The sequence below is a fragment of the Eubalaena glacialis genome, chromosome 3 (genome assembly GCF_028564815.1).
Source record: "Eubalaena glacialis isolate mEubGla1 chromosome 3, mEubGla1.1.hap2.+ XY, whole genome shotgun sequence".
In the NCBI taxonomy this organism is placed as follows: domain Eukaryota; kingdom Metazoa; phylum Chordata; class Mammalia; order Artiodactyla; family Balaenidae; genus Eubalaena; species Eubalaena glacialis.
Genome location: NC_083718.1, coordinates 82134294 through 82151074, shown reverse-complemented (window position 1 = coordinate 82151074; position 16781 = coordinate 82134294). Strand labels below are relative to the sequence as shown.

The window sequence follows — 16781 nt, the reverse complement described above, 5'->3', positions numbered from 1 at the left end:
TACTCAATACTCTGTAATGGTCTATATGGGAAAAGAATCTAAAAAGAGTGGATATATGTTATATGTATAACTGATTCACTTTGCTGTACACCTGAAACTAACACAACATTGTAAATCAACTATACTCCAATAAAAATTAAAAAAAAAAAACTTGTTTTTGCCTTCAGAGAGTCTAGAAGAATATCATACAAATGAAACATCCATTAGCACTTTTTTAATAGCTAACACACTACCTTAGTACCCAAACATTAAAGAGTAGAGTAAAATGTGAATCCTTTCTGAAGGAGATAAATTTTAAGCCATATTTTGAAAGGCAAAGGAGACAAAGACAGGTAGAATAAAGCAGGCTATGTGTGTATGACTTGTGCGTACCCTACTGCTACCCAGAGGCCAGCCTAGTTGAATCACTGTGTAGCTCAAGGAAAGCTTCAAGACCTTTCATGAATCATGTAATCTCTTTGTATTTCACTTCTTTCTTAAAGAAAATGAAGGAAATAATTTATGTCCTCTTCTTCTTAAGAATGAGGATGAATGTTGATTTATCTTGTCTGTTAGCTCCTTGGTTTGCTACCATCATAACCAGTCCTCATTAATATTGTTACATGTTTGTATCTTTCAGCCACAAGTATATGGTTATGATGACTTGCAGATGCTTCAGACAAGATTTCCATTGGTGAGTATATGGTTGTAAAGCTTAGGAAAAGAAAGTGATCTTAAAATTAATGTTTGGATTATTCCAAATGTTCACTTGATAAGTCACAGACTTGGCTCTTTCTCAAGCCATACCTCCATACACATACTTTAAGATATATTAGAATGTACTTAGAGAGTGGTTCTAACAGAAGGTAATTTTTTTTTTTTTTAATCAGAGTTGTGGCATCTTTGAAGTAAACACATTTTAACCTGTTCTAAAGCTCAGAGTACTGTGGAGCTCTTGGGATGCTTCCTGTATGTCTCAAACACTTTGATGAATTCCAGAAGGAAGATCTGTTTTCTCAGTAGTAGTAGACTATTAGGGATAATATCTAGAGGTTTGAGAATATTATTGGTACTGATGGACTTGAAGTGTTTCCTGGTGGGCATACTTGTAGACCTTGCCTGACTGTCCCCATGGCCAGGCAGGGGGGACAGTGTATGCAAGAGTAATATGGAGTTTGTGCCAGTTCAAGCCAGCTTAATCAATGGCTGGATAAATTGCAGTACTCCAACATTCTCTTGCTTCTCACCGTGAATGACATGTCCTCACTTCTGGGAATTAGTGGCATTGAGTCTCTGCTCTTTTATCTCTCTCTTTCAGGATTACTACAGCATCCCATTTCCCACACCCACCACTCCGCTGACTGGGAGGGATGGTAGCCTGGCCAGCAACCCTTATTCTGGTAAGATTGGGATGGGGCTGAATAAAGGGAAGTTGTGTTGGCCTTGGTGGCAGAAACCTGATTAGTAGAAGGAAGGGATCCAGTTCTCACTTTAATTAAGATCTTTGACAGAAGTACAAAATGGATGCGGTAAATCAGGGTTGGTAGATTCAGAATCCTGCTGAAGATGGGCATGTAGCAACTTGGCTTCTCATCCCACTTTCTGTTGTCTCCCTGTGACTCTGGATGATGTGTTGACTTCTCAGCTATTCTCTAGCTTTTTCCAGGAAGTACTGTGGTTGAACTGGCCTTCCTCTACTCATCTCTGCTCCTGTTCCTTACTCATGTGGCAGTCTCATTGCCTTGCTAGGCCAGGGCCTGACCTATTGTTGACCTTATTGACCTGTCATTTTCCCTGACCTAGCGTTGTTTTTCAAGTCCAGCATGGAGTTTTCCCCATGGAGGGGAAGCAGAGAAGGAAAGGAGGGGGTGGGGTGGGGAAGAGATGAAAGAAAACAGGTGGGCAGGGAAATCATACAGGAGCTTTATTCTGGGAGCCGGTTTCTGCCACAGTATTGCACAGCCATGCAACATTGGTCCTTGACTAGCACTGTGCGGAGTGTGTGCTGAGCAGTGCTAAATGGAGCCGCAAAGAAATGTAATTCAAAGCATTGAACTTTAATAGTCTCTGAAGGCTCTCCTGGAATCATGTGAAACCGGAAGAGGAAATTCTGCATTGGTGTTGGGGGGTGAAAGAGGCAAATACATTTAGCCTCTCGTGTCACAGGTGACCTCACAAAGTTTGGCCGTGGGGATGCCTCCTCCCCGGCCCCGGCCACAACCTTGGCCCAGCCCCAGCAGAACCAGACACAGACTCACCATACCACGCAGCAGACATTCCTGAACCCGGCGCTGCCTCCTGGCTACAGTTACACCAGCCTGCCATACTACACAGGGGTTCCGGGCCTCCCCAGCACCTTCCAGTATGGGCCTGCTGTGTTCCCTGTAAGTACTTGGGCTTGGTCTTTACTTGTGGTGAAGAGTCCTAGCCCTGGACACTATGCTAGCTGCTTTCAAGGCTAGATGACTTTTTAATAATGAATGAAGAGGAACAGTTTCCACCTCTGGCCTCTTTCTGGCCTGGGAGAGGGAGTGGGGCTGGGATTGGGATAAAGGATTACCCATTCGTAGAATTAGCTAAAGGGGGAATGTACAGCTTTGCTTCCCTCAGACTCTCATTCATTCCCTGAACCCATTTTGCTAAGTAAACTGTGGACAGCATATATCAGAGTGGGTAGCCAGCTGAATGCCCGGTCTCTGGAGTAGAAGGGGTCGGTTGAGTGGTACTTTGCTGCCATTTCAATGTAGTTCTGGCCTATTGCTCTTCAGGTGGCTCCTACCTCTTCCAAGCAGCATGGTGTGAATGTCAGTGTGAATGCATCAGCCACCCCTTTCCAACAGCCAAGTGGATATGGGTCTCATGGATACAACACTGGTAAGCTCACCTTGACCCTGGCTGTCATTGGTGTCTGTGGGATGTCATTAAATGAGCTTCAGGGAGGAAGATCTGGTGCTTGAGAAAACAGGGTTGGTGAGGGTGTGCTGCTGCTCCATGTATGATTGTTAATGTCTGCCTGACTTGGGTGTCTGTCTGAGCAGCACCAACAGAGGAGCTTAATACTAGAATGTGTATCCACTACTCATGACGGGAATGCCCTGGCACATGAGTTGGCTATAAGAATATGTTGGCTGGCCTAAACTTTGGGTGGGAAGCAGAGGGCCCCAAGATTTTACTGAGATGTCAGTGGAGGCAAGTGTTAACATTTAAGGTACTGGTAGTACAATAGAGGATATAGTCACTGAATAGAACAGTTAAATGGGTTCTTAGCTAGCATGCTGTGGTAGGTTTGGCTTAAATCTCTTTGTAGTACTGCTTTTCTCATGTGGCCCCTTTTTATTGCCTATCTAGAGGGCCGAAGATGTGGAGAGAAAGGAGTAAGGCATGAATACTCAATAGAGGGAGAGTTGGACCTTTAGGTTCCTTCATTTGTATGGCTGGTCTCTTTGCAAAGTCCATTTGCACCTCTGATGGCAGGGAGAGAAATACGGGAATCCTCTGAATGGGTGCTGACCTAAAAGATATTTAGCCTATCCCCTGCTCCCATACCTGACACCTACTCTCCATTTTTGGAGGACAGGGAGTAAGAGTCTTTGAATAAAACAATTCCATCTACTTTTTTCAGGGCCTTGTAGATGTGTATGGGGAGGAGGTGGTTGCCATTGCTTGGGGTTGGAGTTGAGGGTTGTCCTTTTAAATTCTTAGCTTAGTTATGGTTACATGGTGATTTGGATGGAGCTACATCTGTGTTCTTCACCCTTGTATGGGCTCCAGGTGGTTAAAATTGCCCAAGGTTTTCAATTATTGGGAAACTGAGCTGAGCAAAGAGGGCAATAGGTCTGGGATCTAACAGGTGGAGCTTTGAACTGTGTTGTATGACTTAGAGTGGGTCAAGATTTAAACTAAAGAAATCCTGAGAGACCCCATTGAGATTTAATAATACCCAGACTCCTTGTGCCTAGGGCCCCCCTCTCACTGAGCAGGTCTACCCTAGTCTTTGGTGGGGAGGATTATAAGCTTTTGTCTTGGAGTGGCCCTATTCCAAGAATATTAGATTTAGGTCTTAGCTGGACCAGGTTCAAGAATTTGAAGAGGTAGATGATTGGTAATAGAAGAAAATGGCATAGCTGATTTTGGAAATCCTAGCTTCATACTTCCCTTAAGATTTCAGAGACCTCCTATAACAGCCCTTTAAGAATCCCCAGTTCCCAACCCCACAGAGGGCTCTTGTCATCCCATTCCTCATCAACCTCTAAATTCATTTATTTTTATGTATTTGATTCCTTTTAGGAAGAAAATATCCACCCCCTTACAAGCATTTCTGGACGGCAGAGAGCTAATTTGGCCCAAGGCTGGGGGCTGTGTTTTGTGTGTGTGTGTAAATTTGCACTGAAGTCTTGTTTCAGAAACCAGACCACTGAGGAGAGCCTGCTGAGCTGTGGCCATGGCCTGCGTGGCTTGGGGAAATGAGTTGGTGGATACCTTCTGGGCTTTTGAACTTGCCCTTGCCCCATTTCCCTCTCCCCCATGTGTCTGACCCTGTCTTACCCATTTCGAATTCAAGCGGTGCAGCACCTCCTCCGAAGCATCAATGCACACACCTGCTGTTGCTTTTGATTTCTGGAAGGCATGTAGTTTCAACTTGTAACAAAATATTTGTAGTCTTCAATAAACTGTGGTATTTCTTTAGCTAACTCTGGCGTTCTTTCCGTGCATGTCTTTCTGGACACTAGGAGCCAATGCTGTGCTGTGGATGAAGGGTGGAGGGTGGCCTTTTCAATCAAACCCCAGCATAGCCAAAGAACTGTTAACTTTTCAGTATGGTGATTTTATTAAGGTGGGGGAGGGGAAGTGGCCTCAGTTCCCAGCCTGTTGATTGGTTAGTCAAGAAAGCTATTTGTAGAAAATGCCCGATTCTCCATGCTTATTATAGCTCTTCACTTTTCCATTTAGATCTTCCCCTTGTCTCTGACATAAGCAGAGGAGAAAGGACAGAAAAGTTCGTGTCATGTCATTGTGAAAGGCTGAAGAGATGGTGTTCAGAGCTGTTGTTAGGAAAGTATCCGAGGCTTAATTCCCACATCTGGTTCCCAAAGGCCAAGTGGCTGATTGAGATCAGATAAAGTCATTAGTGACCAGCTAGTTGATGACTCAGGCTGTGGAAACTGTTCTAGCCTGGAACATTGTTCTTAGTCCCTCGATGGCTTTTCAGGGATTGTGGATTATTAGTCGTTTTGCACTTGTGGGTATAGCTAAGAATGTGTGAGAGAGGTTTGGTTAGACATCTCCTTGACTATGGAAATTCTCATCCCCTCTCAATCCAACTGGTACACCATCAGCCCTTCGCTCATAGAGTTAACTTGGACAGTGAGAACTCTGTCCTTGGTTAATTGGAAACCTAGATATTTCACTTTCTTTGTATTTGTTCCCAGCCCTCTGGAGTAATTTTGTCCTGTGAGTGTGACCAGCTTTCCCAGGGGCTGCCATGCTGGGAGAGATTGGTTCTTGTTTCTCCTCCCGGCCATCCACATTGTGTTTGTATGAGCATCACTGCTTGGGAGTGGGGGTAATCAGGGGGTGTTGACTGTTGGAAGGAAAGCAAGAAAACTGTAGTCTGAGGAGATTGCTAATTACTGGTGAATGATAGGTAGGGAAACCAATGCCCATTATTTTCTAGGGTCTCAGATGCTTACACCGAGGCCATTTAGGGCTACTACACAAAGTATTCTCTTTTTTCCAGCATTTCCAGTTGTTTCAACCAACAGGCCAATTAATGCCTCTAGACTATAAGCTGTTTTTTAGCTAGTCCACCCTCTGTAAAGAATGAGACCAGGTAGGGGCACATTGGAACTAAATTCCTCCCTACCACCTGGCTTGAGAATCGGCCATTTCTCCCATTCTGTATGGGGTGACCAAGTGGTGTCAGCAAGCTGTTTGAGCCTTTGCAGTAAAGATCATTGTCTCTTCTGGTTCCCCTCAAAAATGTTCCATTTATATCCTATTACACCTTACTCTCAACCCTTCCACACAAACCTCCTCATTAGCTTAGCTTTTTCCATAAATGAACTCCTGTTCTTAAAGTTATGCCTATTACCAGTGATTTGCCAAATGGGCACCTGGGGCTTGAAAAGGGAAGGGAAAAAACTATGGTGTTAGTTCCTGTATTGTCCCCTTTTTCTTAAGTGCCTTTAAAGTGTAGAGTTGATACTTTGGAGATGGGAAGTATTTTCTCATGCTTGGTTTCTGTAGTTCTGTTCTTTTCCTAGTTGGTGTTTGCTCCTCCCTAGAACTATCTGGCCTTGTGATGTGGGAGGGTTCTCCAGAGTAAGATGCCACTTCTACTGGGAAGATTCTAAAGTGGCTGTCCAAGGTGGGCTTAGCTTTTGAAGGCTGCCTTGGTCTAGAGAGGATTTGGGTTCTGGAGTTTGAAGGGAGATTGCTGTTGAATTGTGGGTGAATGGAGAATTCCTCATTTGTGATTTGGTCAGTTTAGGGCTTCCAAAAAACTCTCAACAAAGTGTTCTAACAGCAGAGGCGAATGATCCAAAGACATAAACGGAAATGCAAAGTTTTTCTGAGGTTTCATTTTATCTCACTTCCTGAAAACTAACAGATCTTTAGAAAGGATGCTCTAAATTCCTAGTTAAATTTGAGTTACTTTTCCTTCAATATTGGTATACAATTTCTCAAGTAAGTTGCTGGGTTATTTTACCTGATGGCTTTTTCCTATCCTTGACTTATTGCCCCATACCCTAGGAGGTACAGTATGTGTATTTCAGTTTAAGGAGTACAAATCAAAATGGAGAATTGTACTATTGTGGTTTCCTTAAAATTGTAGTTGGTGGTAGGGAGGTTTTCAATAGGAAACATGCAAGTTGCTCGAGTATGGATTAGAGCTTTTATCTCGTGGAAAAGGTGAAGTTGAAAACTAGAATGACAGTTGGATTTTTGTGTTCCACCTAGGCTGTAGGAGATAGCCTACCCCTATCTACCTTCCTTACCCCTCTCTCTCCATGCTTTGGCTTAAACTGAGTAAATGGGAATTAGCCTTCTTGCCAGCTCTTTAAATCCTAAGTCTGTAGCGTAGAAGTGCCAAGACTGGGGAAGCTGGACTAAGTAAACTGAGACTCCGAGAATGAAAGTGCTCTTGGGGGTTGAATAGGAGTGCTCCTCTAATACTTACCTTATGCTGTGGAGGCATGGATTTTGAGCCCATTCAGGAGCAGGACTGCAGAACTGAGTGGAGTTTGGGTCAGTTGATTTGAAATGGACGTTAAAAGTTTAATACAATCCTGTTGGGCTTTGGCACAGAAAAGTGTTTTGAAAACCATATGCTAGTGAGGTTTGGCTATATTCCCTAGTCCTCCCCAATACAACACACCTCACTCTCACATAAATACTCAGTACACATCTGGAAAGGGCAGGAGAACCTAGGGAGCTTTTGTGTCATGAACTCTTATCCCTCAGGACTGACATGAAGCTGGAAAAACAGACCAAAATTCCCTTGCAGTGCTATAGCTAGAAGGGCTACTACACACATCATCTCCCAGGGATGGGGCCAGGCAGCTAGCTGAGCTAATCCTCCTGTCTGTTTCCTCCTCCCCCAGGTGTATCAGTCACCTCCAGTAACACAGGCGTGCCAGATATCTCGGGTTCTGTGTACTCCAAAACCCAGGTAGGTGCCTGGCTCTGGATGGAAGTGGAAAAAGAAATGACATAGAGGAGGTGGAGTTGGAATGATAGAAGTATAGTGAACATGGGAATTCCCTGGCGGTCCAGTGGTTAGGACTTGGCGCACTCATTGCCATGGCCCGGGTTCAGTCCCTGGTCGAACTAAGATCCCACAAGCTGAGTGGCGCGGCCAAAGGGGGAAAAAAATACAGTGAAGAACAGCCCTAAGAGAGGTGTCAGGAAATCCATTCTACTAGAAAATGAGTGTCTCTAAACCTCAGTTTCTTGAAGAAGTTTAAATTTAGCCCTCTGGGAAAAAGCAAGAAAAATGTTACAGGAAGGTGCAGTGTGGTAAATTGTTGTGATATGTCATGTGATTTACTGTGCAACTGTCCTGGCCCTTTACATACCCACTCCGAACCTTTTCATAAGTTTCCGAGAGAACAGATATGGAATGAAGGGAAACTAGTTCTTTCCATTCTTTTTGTAAGTATATCTATAAACAGAGTAGGAGAGGACACAACCCAGTAGCTAAAGTGAGGCATCTGAATTATCCACAGATTTGTATTGTGTTGCTCCCCCCAACACACACCATAAATAATTAAAAGTTTGATGTAAAGTATGAGGAGTTATGGTGGAGTCTTTCATGGCCAAGACCGTTAACACTCAAGATACCTCAGTGTGTATTCATTTCTTTTGAAATATCCAAGGAGTTCTAATTTTTACCCAACTCCAGGGGTATCCCTGTTTGTGCTAAGAGTAGTCAGCAGATTTCACTGTGTTCATGAATGATGTTAGAATTTACAAAGTGCTCTCACATCTATCCTCTCATTTGGTCCTTACAACTGAGAGGTTAATAGCATCCCTGTTTATGTTAAGAGAAAATGAAGCTGAGAGATTAATTTTCTCAGGATCACACAGCTGTTAAAGGGTAGAGCTGAGGCTGAGACCTGAATGTCTGACTTCAGGTGCAGCATTCATTCTATGACACCATGCTGCTTTCTGAGGGTGGGGGATCTTGGGTTCAGAAATTCTGAGGATTAGTTTGCTGATCCCTTTTACTCTCTCTCCTCCCATTCTCCTGGATAGCAGTCCTTTGAGAAACAAGGTTTTCATTCCGGTACTCCTGCTGCCTCCTTCAACTTGCCTTCAGCCCTAGGAAGTGGGGGGCCCATCAATCCGGCCACAGCTGCTGCTTACCCACCTGCCCCCTTTATGCATATTCTGACCCCCCATCAGCAACCGCACTCCCAGATCCTTCACCATCACCTGCAGCAGGATGGCCAGGTAATAGCCCTTCCCCCTCTTTCCTTTCCCTTCCTCTTCCTTCCTATACCCTAAAACTACCTCCCCTTTCCTTTTCTTACCCTTCCTCACCACCACCTTCACCCGATCCTCCCCAGCGCCAGCCATGGGCACACAGCACATACAGACACAAGCGCACACAACACGAGTGGCCGGCAAAGGAGATGTCAGAGAAGAGGCCAGATTGAAACCTTTTTTGCCCAGTTCCTTTGGTGCCTTTCTCCTCCACCTCCTCCCATAGCACAGTTGTCCTCATCCTATCAGACCTGGGTCACACCTCCCCTCTTACCTCTCCCAGCCTTCCCCCTTCCCTGACATTATAGCTTTCCCTTCTAATGGTGGAGTTCTATTGTCAAAGTTTGTCCCTTTATTTTCCATATATCCTGGTTCTGCCTCAGCTACCATATTTGCAGATGATTCTCTGTTGCCAGCGCCAGCAGGAGGAGCAGGTAATGAAACTGAATGATGATATGCTTGAACCCACTCCTTTCCAGTCCCCATTCACCTCCACAGTCTCAGGGAACTTGAAGAGAAAAGATTGCACGGTCACAAATCGGGATACACAAACACAAACACCTTGCTGAGCTCTCTGGCCTCCCATTCCTCTCTTGTCCTCCTCTCCTCAGTGTCCTCTTTTTCTTTCTACCCTTCCCCAACTCTTGAAACACTTGGTTACCGGAATGGAAAGGATTCTTGGGGCAGCATCTGGAGCCTGGGGCCTCAGACTGTCTCTCTTACCTTTCCTGAAATGGGCTCGCAGATGTGATGTGTGGTAGGGGTGGGGAGCCCTGGGGTGGTGCAGGTGACCTCTCCCCCTTCCTCATAGGTGGTTGCGGAGCTAGAATAAGGGCTGCCTTGCTCTCAAAGACAGATGTCCAAATTGAGGCATTCATGGGGATCAGTGAAAGTGAAATCACCTTGTGATCACTCATCTCCAAGAGGCTGTAATTCTCTCTAGAGAGTAGCCTTTCCTTGGATCAGGGGAAGGTGGGTTTGGGGGGTGAGGAGAAGGTGAAATTGAAAATTAGTAGAACTGATGCACTATCTTGTCTCTAAAAGTATCCCGCCCTCTTTTCATCTTTCCCTTATTTAAAGTTTGAGAGTGTTTTTTTACTTGTCAGAGGTGCTCTAACTGCTGTATAAAACAAATTTCCTGTGGTTGAGAAGTAAGCTTCAGAGTAGTTTCTAAGCAAGGGGAATGGGAGAGTAAAACAATTTCCAGATTTCCACCTGAAGATGTCATAAATTTGTCCCACTAACTAGACATCTTTTTCCTCCCCATTCACCCTCCCATTCCCCTGCAGACGGGCAGCGGGCAACGTAGCCAGACCAGCTCCATCCCGCAGAAGCCCCAGACCAACAAGTCTGCCTACAACAGCTACAGCTGGGGGGCCAACTGAGGCCCTGACTCTCTTCTCCCGGTCCCATCTTCTGAGAGGGCTTCTCAGCCTGGCAACTATGGAAACAGCATCAAAGAGAGAAAGGAATGTGGGGGGGTTCCACTGCCCCCACCCCCAGTGGCCCATCCCATGCCTCAGCTTCATGTCTGTCCCATTCCCATACCATCCCCACTCTGTTGTATGTATTATAGGATTTGTATTTCTCCTTTTTTTTTCTTCCTCTTCTCCTCCCCCCTTGCATTCAAGATTATGAAACTTTGCTGTGGGCCCTGCCCTCCCTTCTCCTCCTCCTGTTCACCCTGGTGGTGTGTGGGTGAGGTAGGGAGGGGGGACCCCCAAATATATATCAGCCCAACAGCCCTAAGTCTCCTCCTTTATTATTAGGAAACAAAACAACAACAACAAAAAAATGGCGTCATGAATATGAACAGCATTGTCAGATGAATTAGTTGAAGTGTTTTTTTTTTTTTGTACTGTGTCCTCAAATTTAATGGATTAATGTGTCTTGTATATATAAAAAGAAAACCTCTACCTTCAGCCTCTGCCCATTCTTGCTCCGTCTAGGATATCCTCAGTCTCGTCGATGATCAGCTTGGTGAATAAGTATTACTGTACCAACTGGGCCTTCTCTAGCAGGCCCCGAAGGCAGTGGAATAAAATGAAATCTTCGCCCTTTAAGAACTCCTCTGACCTTAATGTGCTAGTATCTTGCCCTTGAGGGCATTCCCTTCCCCCCTCCCCTAAGAATTACACAGCGTGGTGCCTGGAAAGAATCACTGCAAATCTTCATTTCCTCCAGATCTACAGCAGATTTTAGGCAGTGAAGGGAGAGCAGATATTGGGTGGAAGGGGAGAGGATTAAGCAGGAGTTGAAAGAAATGGCTTTGTAGAATCAAAATTTAATTTAGATGGGTCCAGGCAAATGAACTGGAAAGAAATGAGGGCAACATGCACTGTTGGCTAGCAAAACTGAAGCAGTAGTTCTTACTTCTTGAGTGCTTTCACTTCAAGTAGCTAATATCCAACCCCTTGAAAAGGAGGAGTCTAGAGCAAGGCCAGGGTTGGGATGGAGGTGGGGGTACAGCGAGGGGGAGGCTTTTAAAGTCAGTGACCTGAAAAAGGGGATACTTAACAGCCCCAGATTCTCTCACAAGACTCTTCAATAGATTTCCCTTGCTCTCTTACAAAGTCTTTATCCTGGTGGTTGCAGACCCTGCCTGGAAGAATTAGGAGAATCCTTTATAGTTACGACAAACTCCTTAATAGCTGGAGAGATGGAGTTAAATCCATGCGTTCCTCTGTCTTTTATCTTTTACTCAACTCTGGGGAAGTCACTATACTAGAAGCTTGCAACATTTTTTCCATCCCTCTAATATTAGACTTAATTGTGTCAGTCAAGAAACAAACTGGACGGAGGAAAGGGGCGAGGTGGGTTTAGAAGGAAGACTGGTAGCCCATGGGTGTGGTGGGCCGGCGGTGAGGGAGGGTCTCGGTCCGGTTCATTTGTGCCGGTGGGCTGCCCTCTGGCGGCTGCCTCCGGTGCCATCCAGTGTCAAACCCTCGAAACACCCTGTTGGAGCGGGTTGATCGGCAGGAAGGAGAATTGGCTTAGGAGGCAGGTGATCGTTGGAAAACGAAAATTCAGTACGCCCGCTCCCTTCACAGGAAACAGAGTAAAAGAGCCTTTTGAACGTGATAGGCCCGTCTGCCCTGCCCCCCACCCAGTCCGGCTTACGGTCGTTTTACGACAGTGTCCGATCGCAGGCTTGCTTTCCGGTACCGTGGTCTGACGCTTCGCTCAATTTCCGACAGTGTAGCTCTGGCTGCCCCCAGCTGTGGGGTTCGAAGGTTCGAGTCTCACTGCGGGAATGAGCCTCTTTGACCTCTTTCGGGGCTTTTTCGGCTTTTCTGGACTTCGGAGGTGAGAGCGGGTCCGGGCCAGAGAAGGCGGGGCGGGATCCTCTGAGGGGAGCTTGACCCTTGACACCCTATTTTTGGAAAAACATCCTTTTCCCTGCTCCTTCAACTGCTGCGGAGAGAACGGAAGTCAACATTGAGCACTCACCCCGCGACAGTAACCAGGGCGGTCGTTAAGAGGAGAGGAAACAGCCGCTTAAACCTTTCTCCAGTCTGGGGTGGTGCAACAGGGGCGCGGGTGGGGAAGACAATAGGGCTCTGGGGAAGAGAACAATGAGCAAGTGAGCAGGACCTTGGGAGAGAAGGGAGGGGCTGGGGAACAGTGAAGAAAAGCCGAGCGGAAGCGTTTGGGGGAGCCGCGAGGTGAGGACTGACTTTGATAAAAACAAAACAAACCCGATGGCCAGTCCCCTTAACCCTCACTTCAGCTTCCTATATCGCAACTCTTGTCTCACTTTGTCACTCACTAGCTGACTTTATGGTTTAAGTAGTGCTGAAATCTTGGTGGCCGATCTGCCTCCACCCCTAGCCACAGAGATCCCTTTTTTGGAGGGATGACTCGCGATGAAGATGAAGATGATGAGGAAGAAGAAGGAGCCACGTGGGGCCGTGGGAGCTCGAGGTTTGAGGGTCCCCAGCCCCCCGAGGAATTTGGCTTCGGCTTCAGCTTCAGCCCAGGAGGAGGGATGCGTTTCCACGATAACTTCGGCTTTGATGACCTAGTACGGGATTTCAATAACATCTTCAGCGAGATGGGGGCCTGGACCTTGCCTTCCCGCCCTCCTGGTGTGTGGATGCCCCGGGGGAGAACCTGTGGTTTCTGCTGGGTCGGTGGGTGAAAAAAGGAACCTGCAGAGAGTAGTTGGGGGTTGGGAAGTGTGAGAAAAGTGATGATTTCAAGGAGATTTAAAGGAGTCCAAGCCCCCAGCATCCACCTGCCACCTTTCTGCAGAACTTCCAGGTCCTGAGTCAGAGACACCTGGTGAGAGACGGCAGGAAGGACAGACGCTTCGGGACTCAATGCTTAAGTATCCAGATAGTCACCAGCCTAGGATCTTTCGTGGGGCCTTGGAGAGTGATGCAAGAACTGAATCCTCCAAACCAGCACCAGGCTGGGGCTCCCAGAGACCTTTTCATAGGGTGAGTACATCTGGGCCTGAAGTGGGAGCCTGTGGAGAAAACTGACTGCAAAGACTGGAAACCTTGTTGGAATCTTAACAGTCTTGGGTTGGAGTCCTAGGCCCTCCACTTGGTGTATTTATCTGTTTTCTGTATTAAGCTTCTTGTAGGATTTTCTTTGGGGGGAAATGTGAGTTCTGCTTTTTGTTTAAAAAAAATTGCTGGTCTAAATGATTCTTGGACAAAGGAGACTTCTTGAGGGGGGACAGAAAAGTATCAGTTGAGGAATGCTTTTTGGTAGAGGGATACATAAAACAGGTAGGAAGGAGGAAGGTGTAAGTAAATAAAGCTATTCTGGCTGGGATTATTTCTCCTGAGGAAAAGTAGTTTTGGAACTTGGAAATAGTTTGGGTTCTGTGACCCCCTCAAATTTAATTGAAAGGTGTCATTTGACCTACTTTGGCTTCTTCTGCAGTTTGATGATACATGGCCTGTGACCCCCCATTCTAGAGCCAGAGAGGACAATGGTGAGTTTGGAGGGAAAGGACATTTACCAACCCTTTGTTCTCCCTCCCTGAAATTTCTTCCTGCCACACTTGTTCCCTTCTTTCCCTTGGACTCTTTCTTTTTTCTTTCCTCTCTCTGCCCTTCTAGATCTTGATACCCAGGTTTCCGAGGAGGGCCTTGGACCAGTTCTGCAGCCCCAGCCCAAATCCTATTTCAAGAGCGTCTCTGTGACTAAGATCACTAAGCCAGATGGGGTGAGTTGGGAGAGTCGGGTAAAGGGAACTATGGTCAGAGAATGTTCTGGAAAGGGAGACCTATGTAAAGAAATCAGTTAACTCACCTTTAGTGATGTTAGGGATATGGTGGGGGTTTCTCCTTGTAGACAGTAGAGGAGCGCCGGACTGTGGTGGACAGTGAGGGCCGGAAAGAGACCACAGTAACCCATCAAGAAGCAGGTGGCTCTCCTAGGGATGGTAAGTAAAGAGTATGAATCAAAGGGATCCATTTCTTAATTCCTTGGGAAAGGGAAACCCTTAACTCTCCTACCCTTTAATATTATTCCTCTCCTTTGCCCCTATCTAGTCTCTTTCACTTACCCTCTGTATATCACTTTCTTCCTTAGGTCCAGAATCACCAACACCTCCATCCCTGGATGATGCCTTTTCCATCCTGGATTTGTTCCTAGGACGTTGGTTCCGGTCCCGGTAGCCTTGTTAACCCTCAGAGGCCTTTAGGTTCTTTCCCCCTCCCACCCTTTGCTCACCAGCAATGGGCTTAGTTCTCCTCCTGCCGCCTCAGCACCTTGGGTGTGTGGAACAGTGAATTGAGGGTATGTCAGTATGTCACTCACCCAGACTGACCAATAAAACCTTTATTTATGCTAATTCCTTAGTCTTGGCTTTGTCATGGCTGTTCCACTTTCTCACACTGTCCAGGGCTTCCCAAATTAACTTGGCCCACAAAAAATTATTTCTTAATTTTTTGCTTTACTTCCAAAACCTGATTTTGGTAAGTAAGGGTCAGGTACCTCTAGAAGATGATTTTCCTTATGAAGAGATAAGATAACTAGTGATAATTCCAGGGAAATTTCTCCATGGGGATGCATTAGATTAAAAAAAAAAGGAAGTATGTGTATAAGTGCTTCCCTAGGTGTGGGAGCACTATGATTGGGTAGTTCATGAGATAATTTGATGAAGTACATGGGCAAATATTTCTTCCTTTACTGGCTATGTTTTTATTTTTATTTTTTTGTATGTATTAGGGAAAATATAACTAGCAAAACATTATTGGTCTCTTCAACAAGTGGTACTGGGAAAGCTGGACAGCCACATGTAAAACAAGTAGATTAGAACATTCCCTCATACCAGATAGAAAAACTCAAGATGTAAATGTAGGGACTTCCCTGGTGGTGCAATGGTTAAGAATCCGCCTGCCAGTGCAGGGGACACGGGTTCGATCCCTGGTCCGGGAAGATCCCACATGCCGCGGAGCAGCTAAGCCTGTGCGCCACAACTACTGAGCCTGTGCTCTAGCGTCTGTGAACCACAGCTACTGAGCCTGCATGCCACAACTACTGAAGCCTGCGTGCCTAGAGCCTGTGCTCTGCAACAGGAGGAGCCACCGCAATGAGAAGCCCGTGCACCACAACGAAGAGTAGCCCCTGCTTGCTGCAACTAGAGAAAGCCCGTGTGCAGCAACAAAGACCCAATGCAGCCAAAAATAATAAATAAATAAATTTATATTAAAAAAAAAAAACTAAAAATAGAACTACCATATGATCCAGAAATTCCATTCCTGGTTATATATGTGGAAAGAACCACAAACACTAATTTGAAAAGATACGTGCACCCCAATGTTTATAGCAGCACTATTTACAATAGCTAAGACATGGAAGCAACCTAAATGCCCATTGACAGATGATTGGATTAAAAAAGATGTGATATATATATACAATTGAATATTAGCTGTAAAAAAGAATGAAATAATGTCATTTCCAGCAACATGGATGAGCCTAGTGATTATCATACTAAGTGAAGTAAGCCAGGCAGAGAAAGGCAAATATCATATACTGTTTATATGTGGAATCTAAGAAAAAAGATACAAATAAACTTACATGCAAAACAGAAATAAACCTGCAGACATAAAAAACAAACTTATGGTTACCCTAGGGGGAAGGTGGGGGAGGGATAAATTAGGAGTTTGGGACTAACATATACACACTACTATATATGAAATAGATAACCAACAAGGACCTACTGTATAGCACAGGGAACCATACTCTTTTGTAATAACCTATAAGTGAAAAAAATCTGAAAAAGATTATACATATGTATATAACTGAATCACTTTGCTGTACACCTGGAACTAACACAACATTGAAAATCAACTACAATAAAAATTTTTTTGTAACGTGATTTCTGCAAGGAAGCCAAAAAAAGAAAAATCTATACAAATCTTTTGCTTCGATGACATCATTTTGAATTTAATAAATGACGTTTGATGGTGAAAAAAAGATGTGAGATATATATATATATATATATATATACACACACACACACACACACATATATAATGGAATATTACTCAGCCATTAAAAAGAGTAAAATACTGCCATTTACAGCAATGTGGATGGTCCTAGAGAATATTATGCCTAGTAAAATAAGACACAGAAAGACAAATACTGTATATCACTCATATGTGGAATCTAAAAAATAACACAAAAGAATGTATATACAAAACAGAAACAGACTCACAGACATAGAAAACAAACTTGTGGTTACTAAAGGAGAGAGGTGGAACATATTAGGGATAAGGGATTAACAGAAGCAAACTACTTTGTATAAAATATCAATAGATAAAGGAACAAGGATTTTTACTGTATAGCAC

At 44.9% G+C, this 16781-nt stretch overlaps 2 protein-coding genes and 1 non-coding gene across 12 annotated transcripts in view; all 3 read left to right on the top strand.

Moving 5' to 3' along the window:
* The window catches only part of UBAP2L (ubiquitin associated protein 2 like), a 42916-nt gene extending 32466 nt beyond the window's left edge, over positions 1-10450 (top strand). For 2 of the 9 annotated variants that reach the window (XM_061183405.1, XM_061183406.1), the window contains 7 exons: positions 620-673; positions 1298-1379; positions 2146-2363; positions 2748-2853; positions 7584-7651; positions 8737-8934; positions 10257-10450. In XM_061183405.1, coding sequence (XP_061039388.1) covers positions 620-673; positions 1298-1379; positions 2146-2363; positions 2748-2853; positions 7584-7651; positions 8737-8934; positions 10257-10352 — 822 coding nt within the window. In that variant the 3' untranslated portion in view covers positions 10353-10450. Of the gene's footprint in view, positions 1-619; positions 674-1297; positions 1380-2145; positions 2364-2747; positions 2854-4266; positions 4671-7583; positions 7652-8736; positions 8935-9350; positions 9665-10256 lie in introns of those variants that run through there. The other 7 variants (XM_061183408.1, XM_061183409.1, XM_061183410.1 and 4 more) reach the window with 6 other exon arrangements.
* On the top strand, positions 1078-1213 carry LOC133089296 (small nucleolar RNA SNORA58). Its single transcript, XR_009700670.1, has one exon. It is a non-coding gene; the product is annotated as a small nucleolar RNA SNORA58 (small nucleolar RNA).
* A 1680-nt stretch (positions 10451-12130) lies between the features above and the next one.
* Positions 12131-14779, top strand: HAX1 (HCLS1 associated protein X-1). 2 transcript variants are annotated; one of them, XM_061185956.1, is made up of 7 exons: positions 12131-12273; positions 12799-13055; positions 13222-13409; positions 13864-13915; positions 14043-14149; positions 14278-14368; positions 14518-14779. In XM_061185956.1, exons 1-7 carry the CDS (start codon positions 12221-12223, stop codon positions 14601-14603), a joined length of 834 nt encoding a protein of 277 aa, XP_061041939.1. In that variant the 5' UTR covers positions 12131-12220; the 3' UTR covers positions 14604-14779. The 2 variants fall into 2 exon arrangements, with proteins under 2 accessions (XP_061041939.1, XP_061041940.1); XM_061185957.1 differs by having other exon boundaries at positions 12191-12273; positions 12761-13055.
* Positions 14780-16781: the final 2002 nt, after the last annotated feature.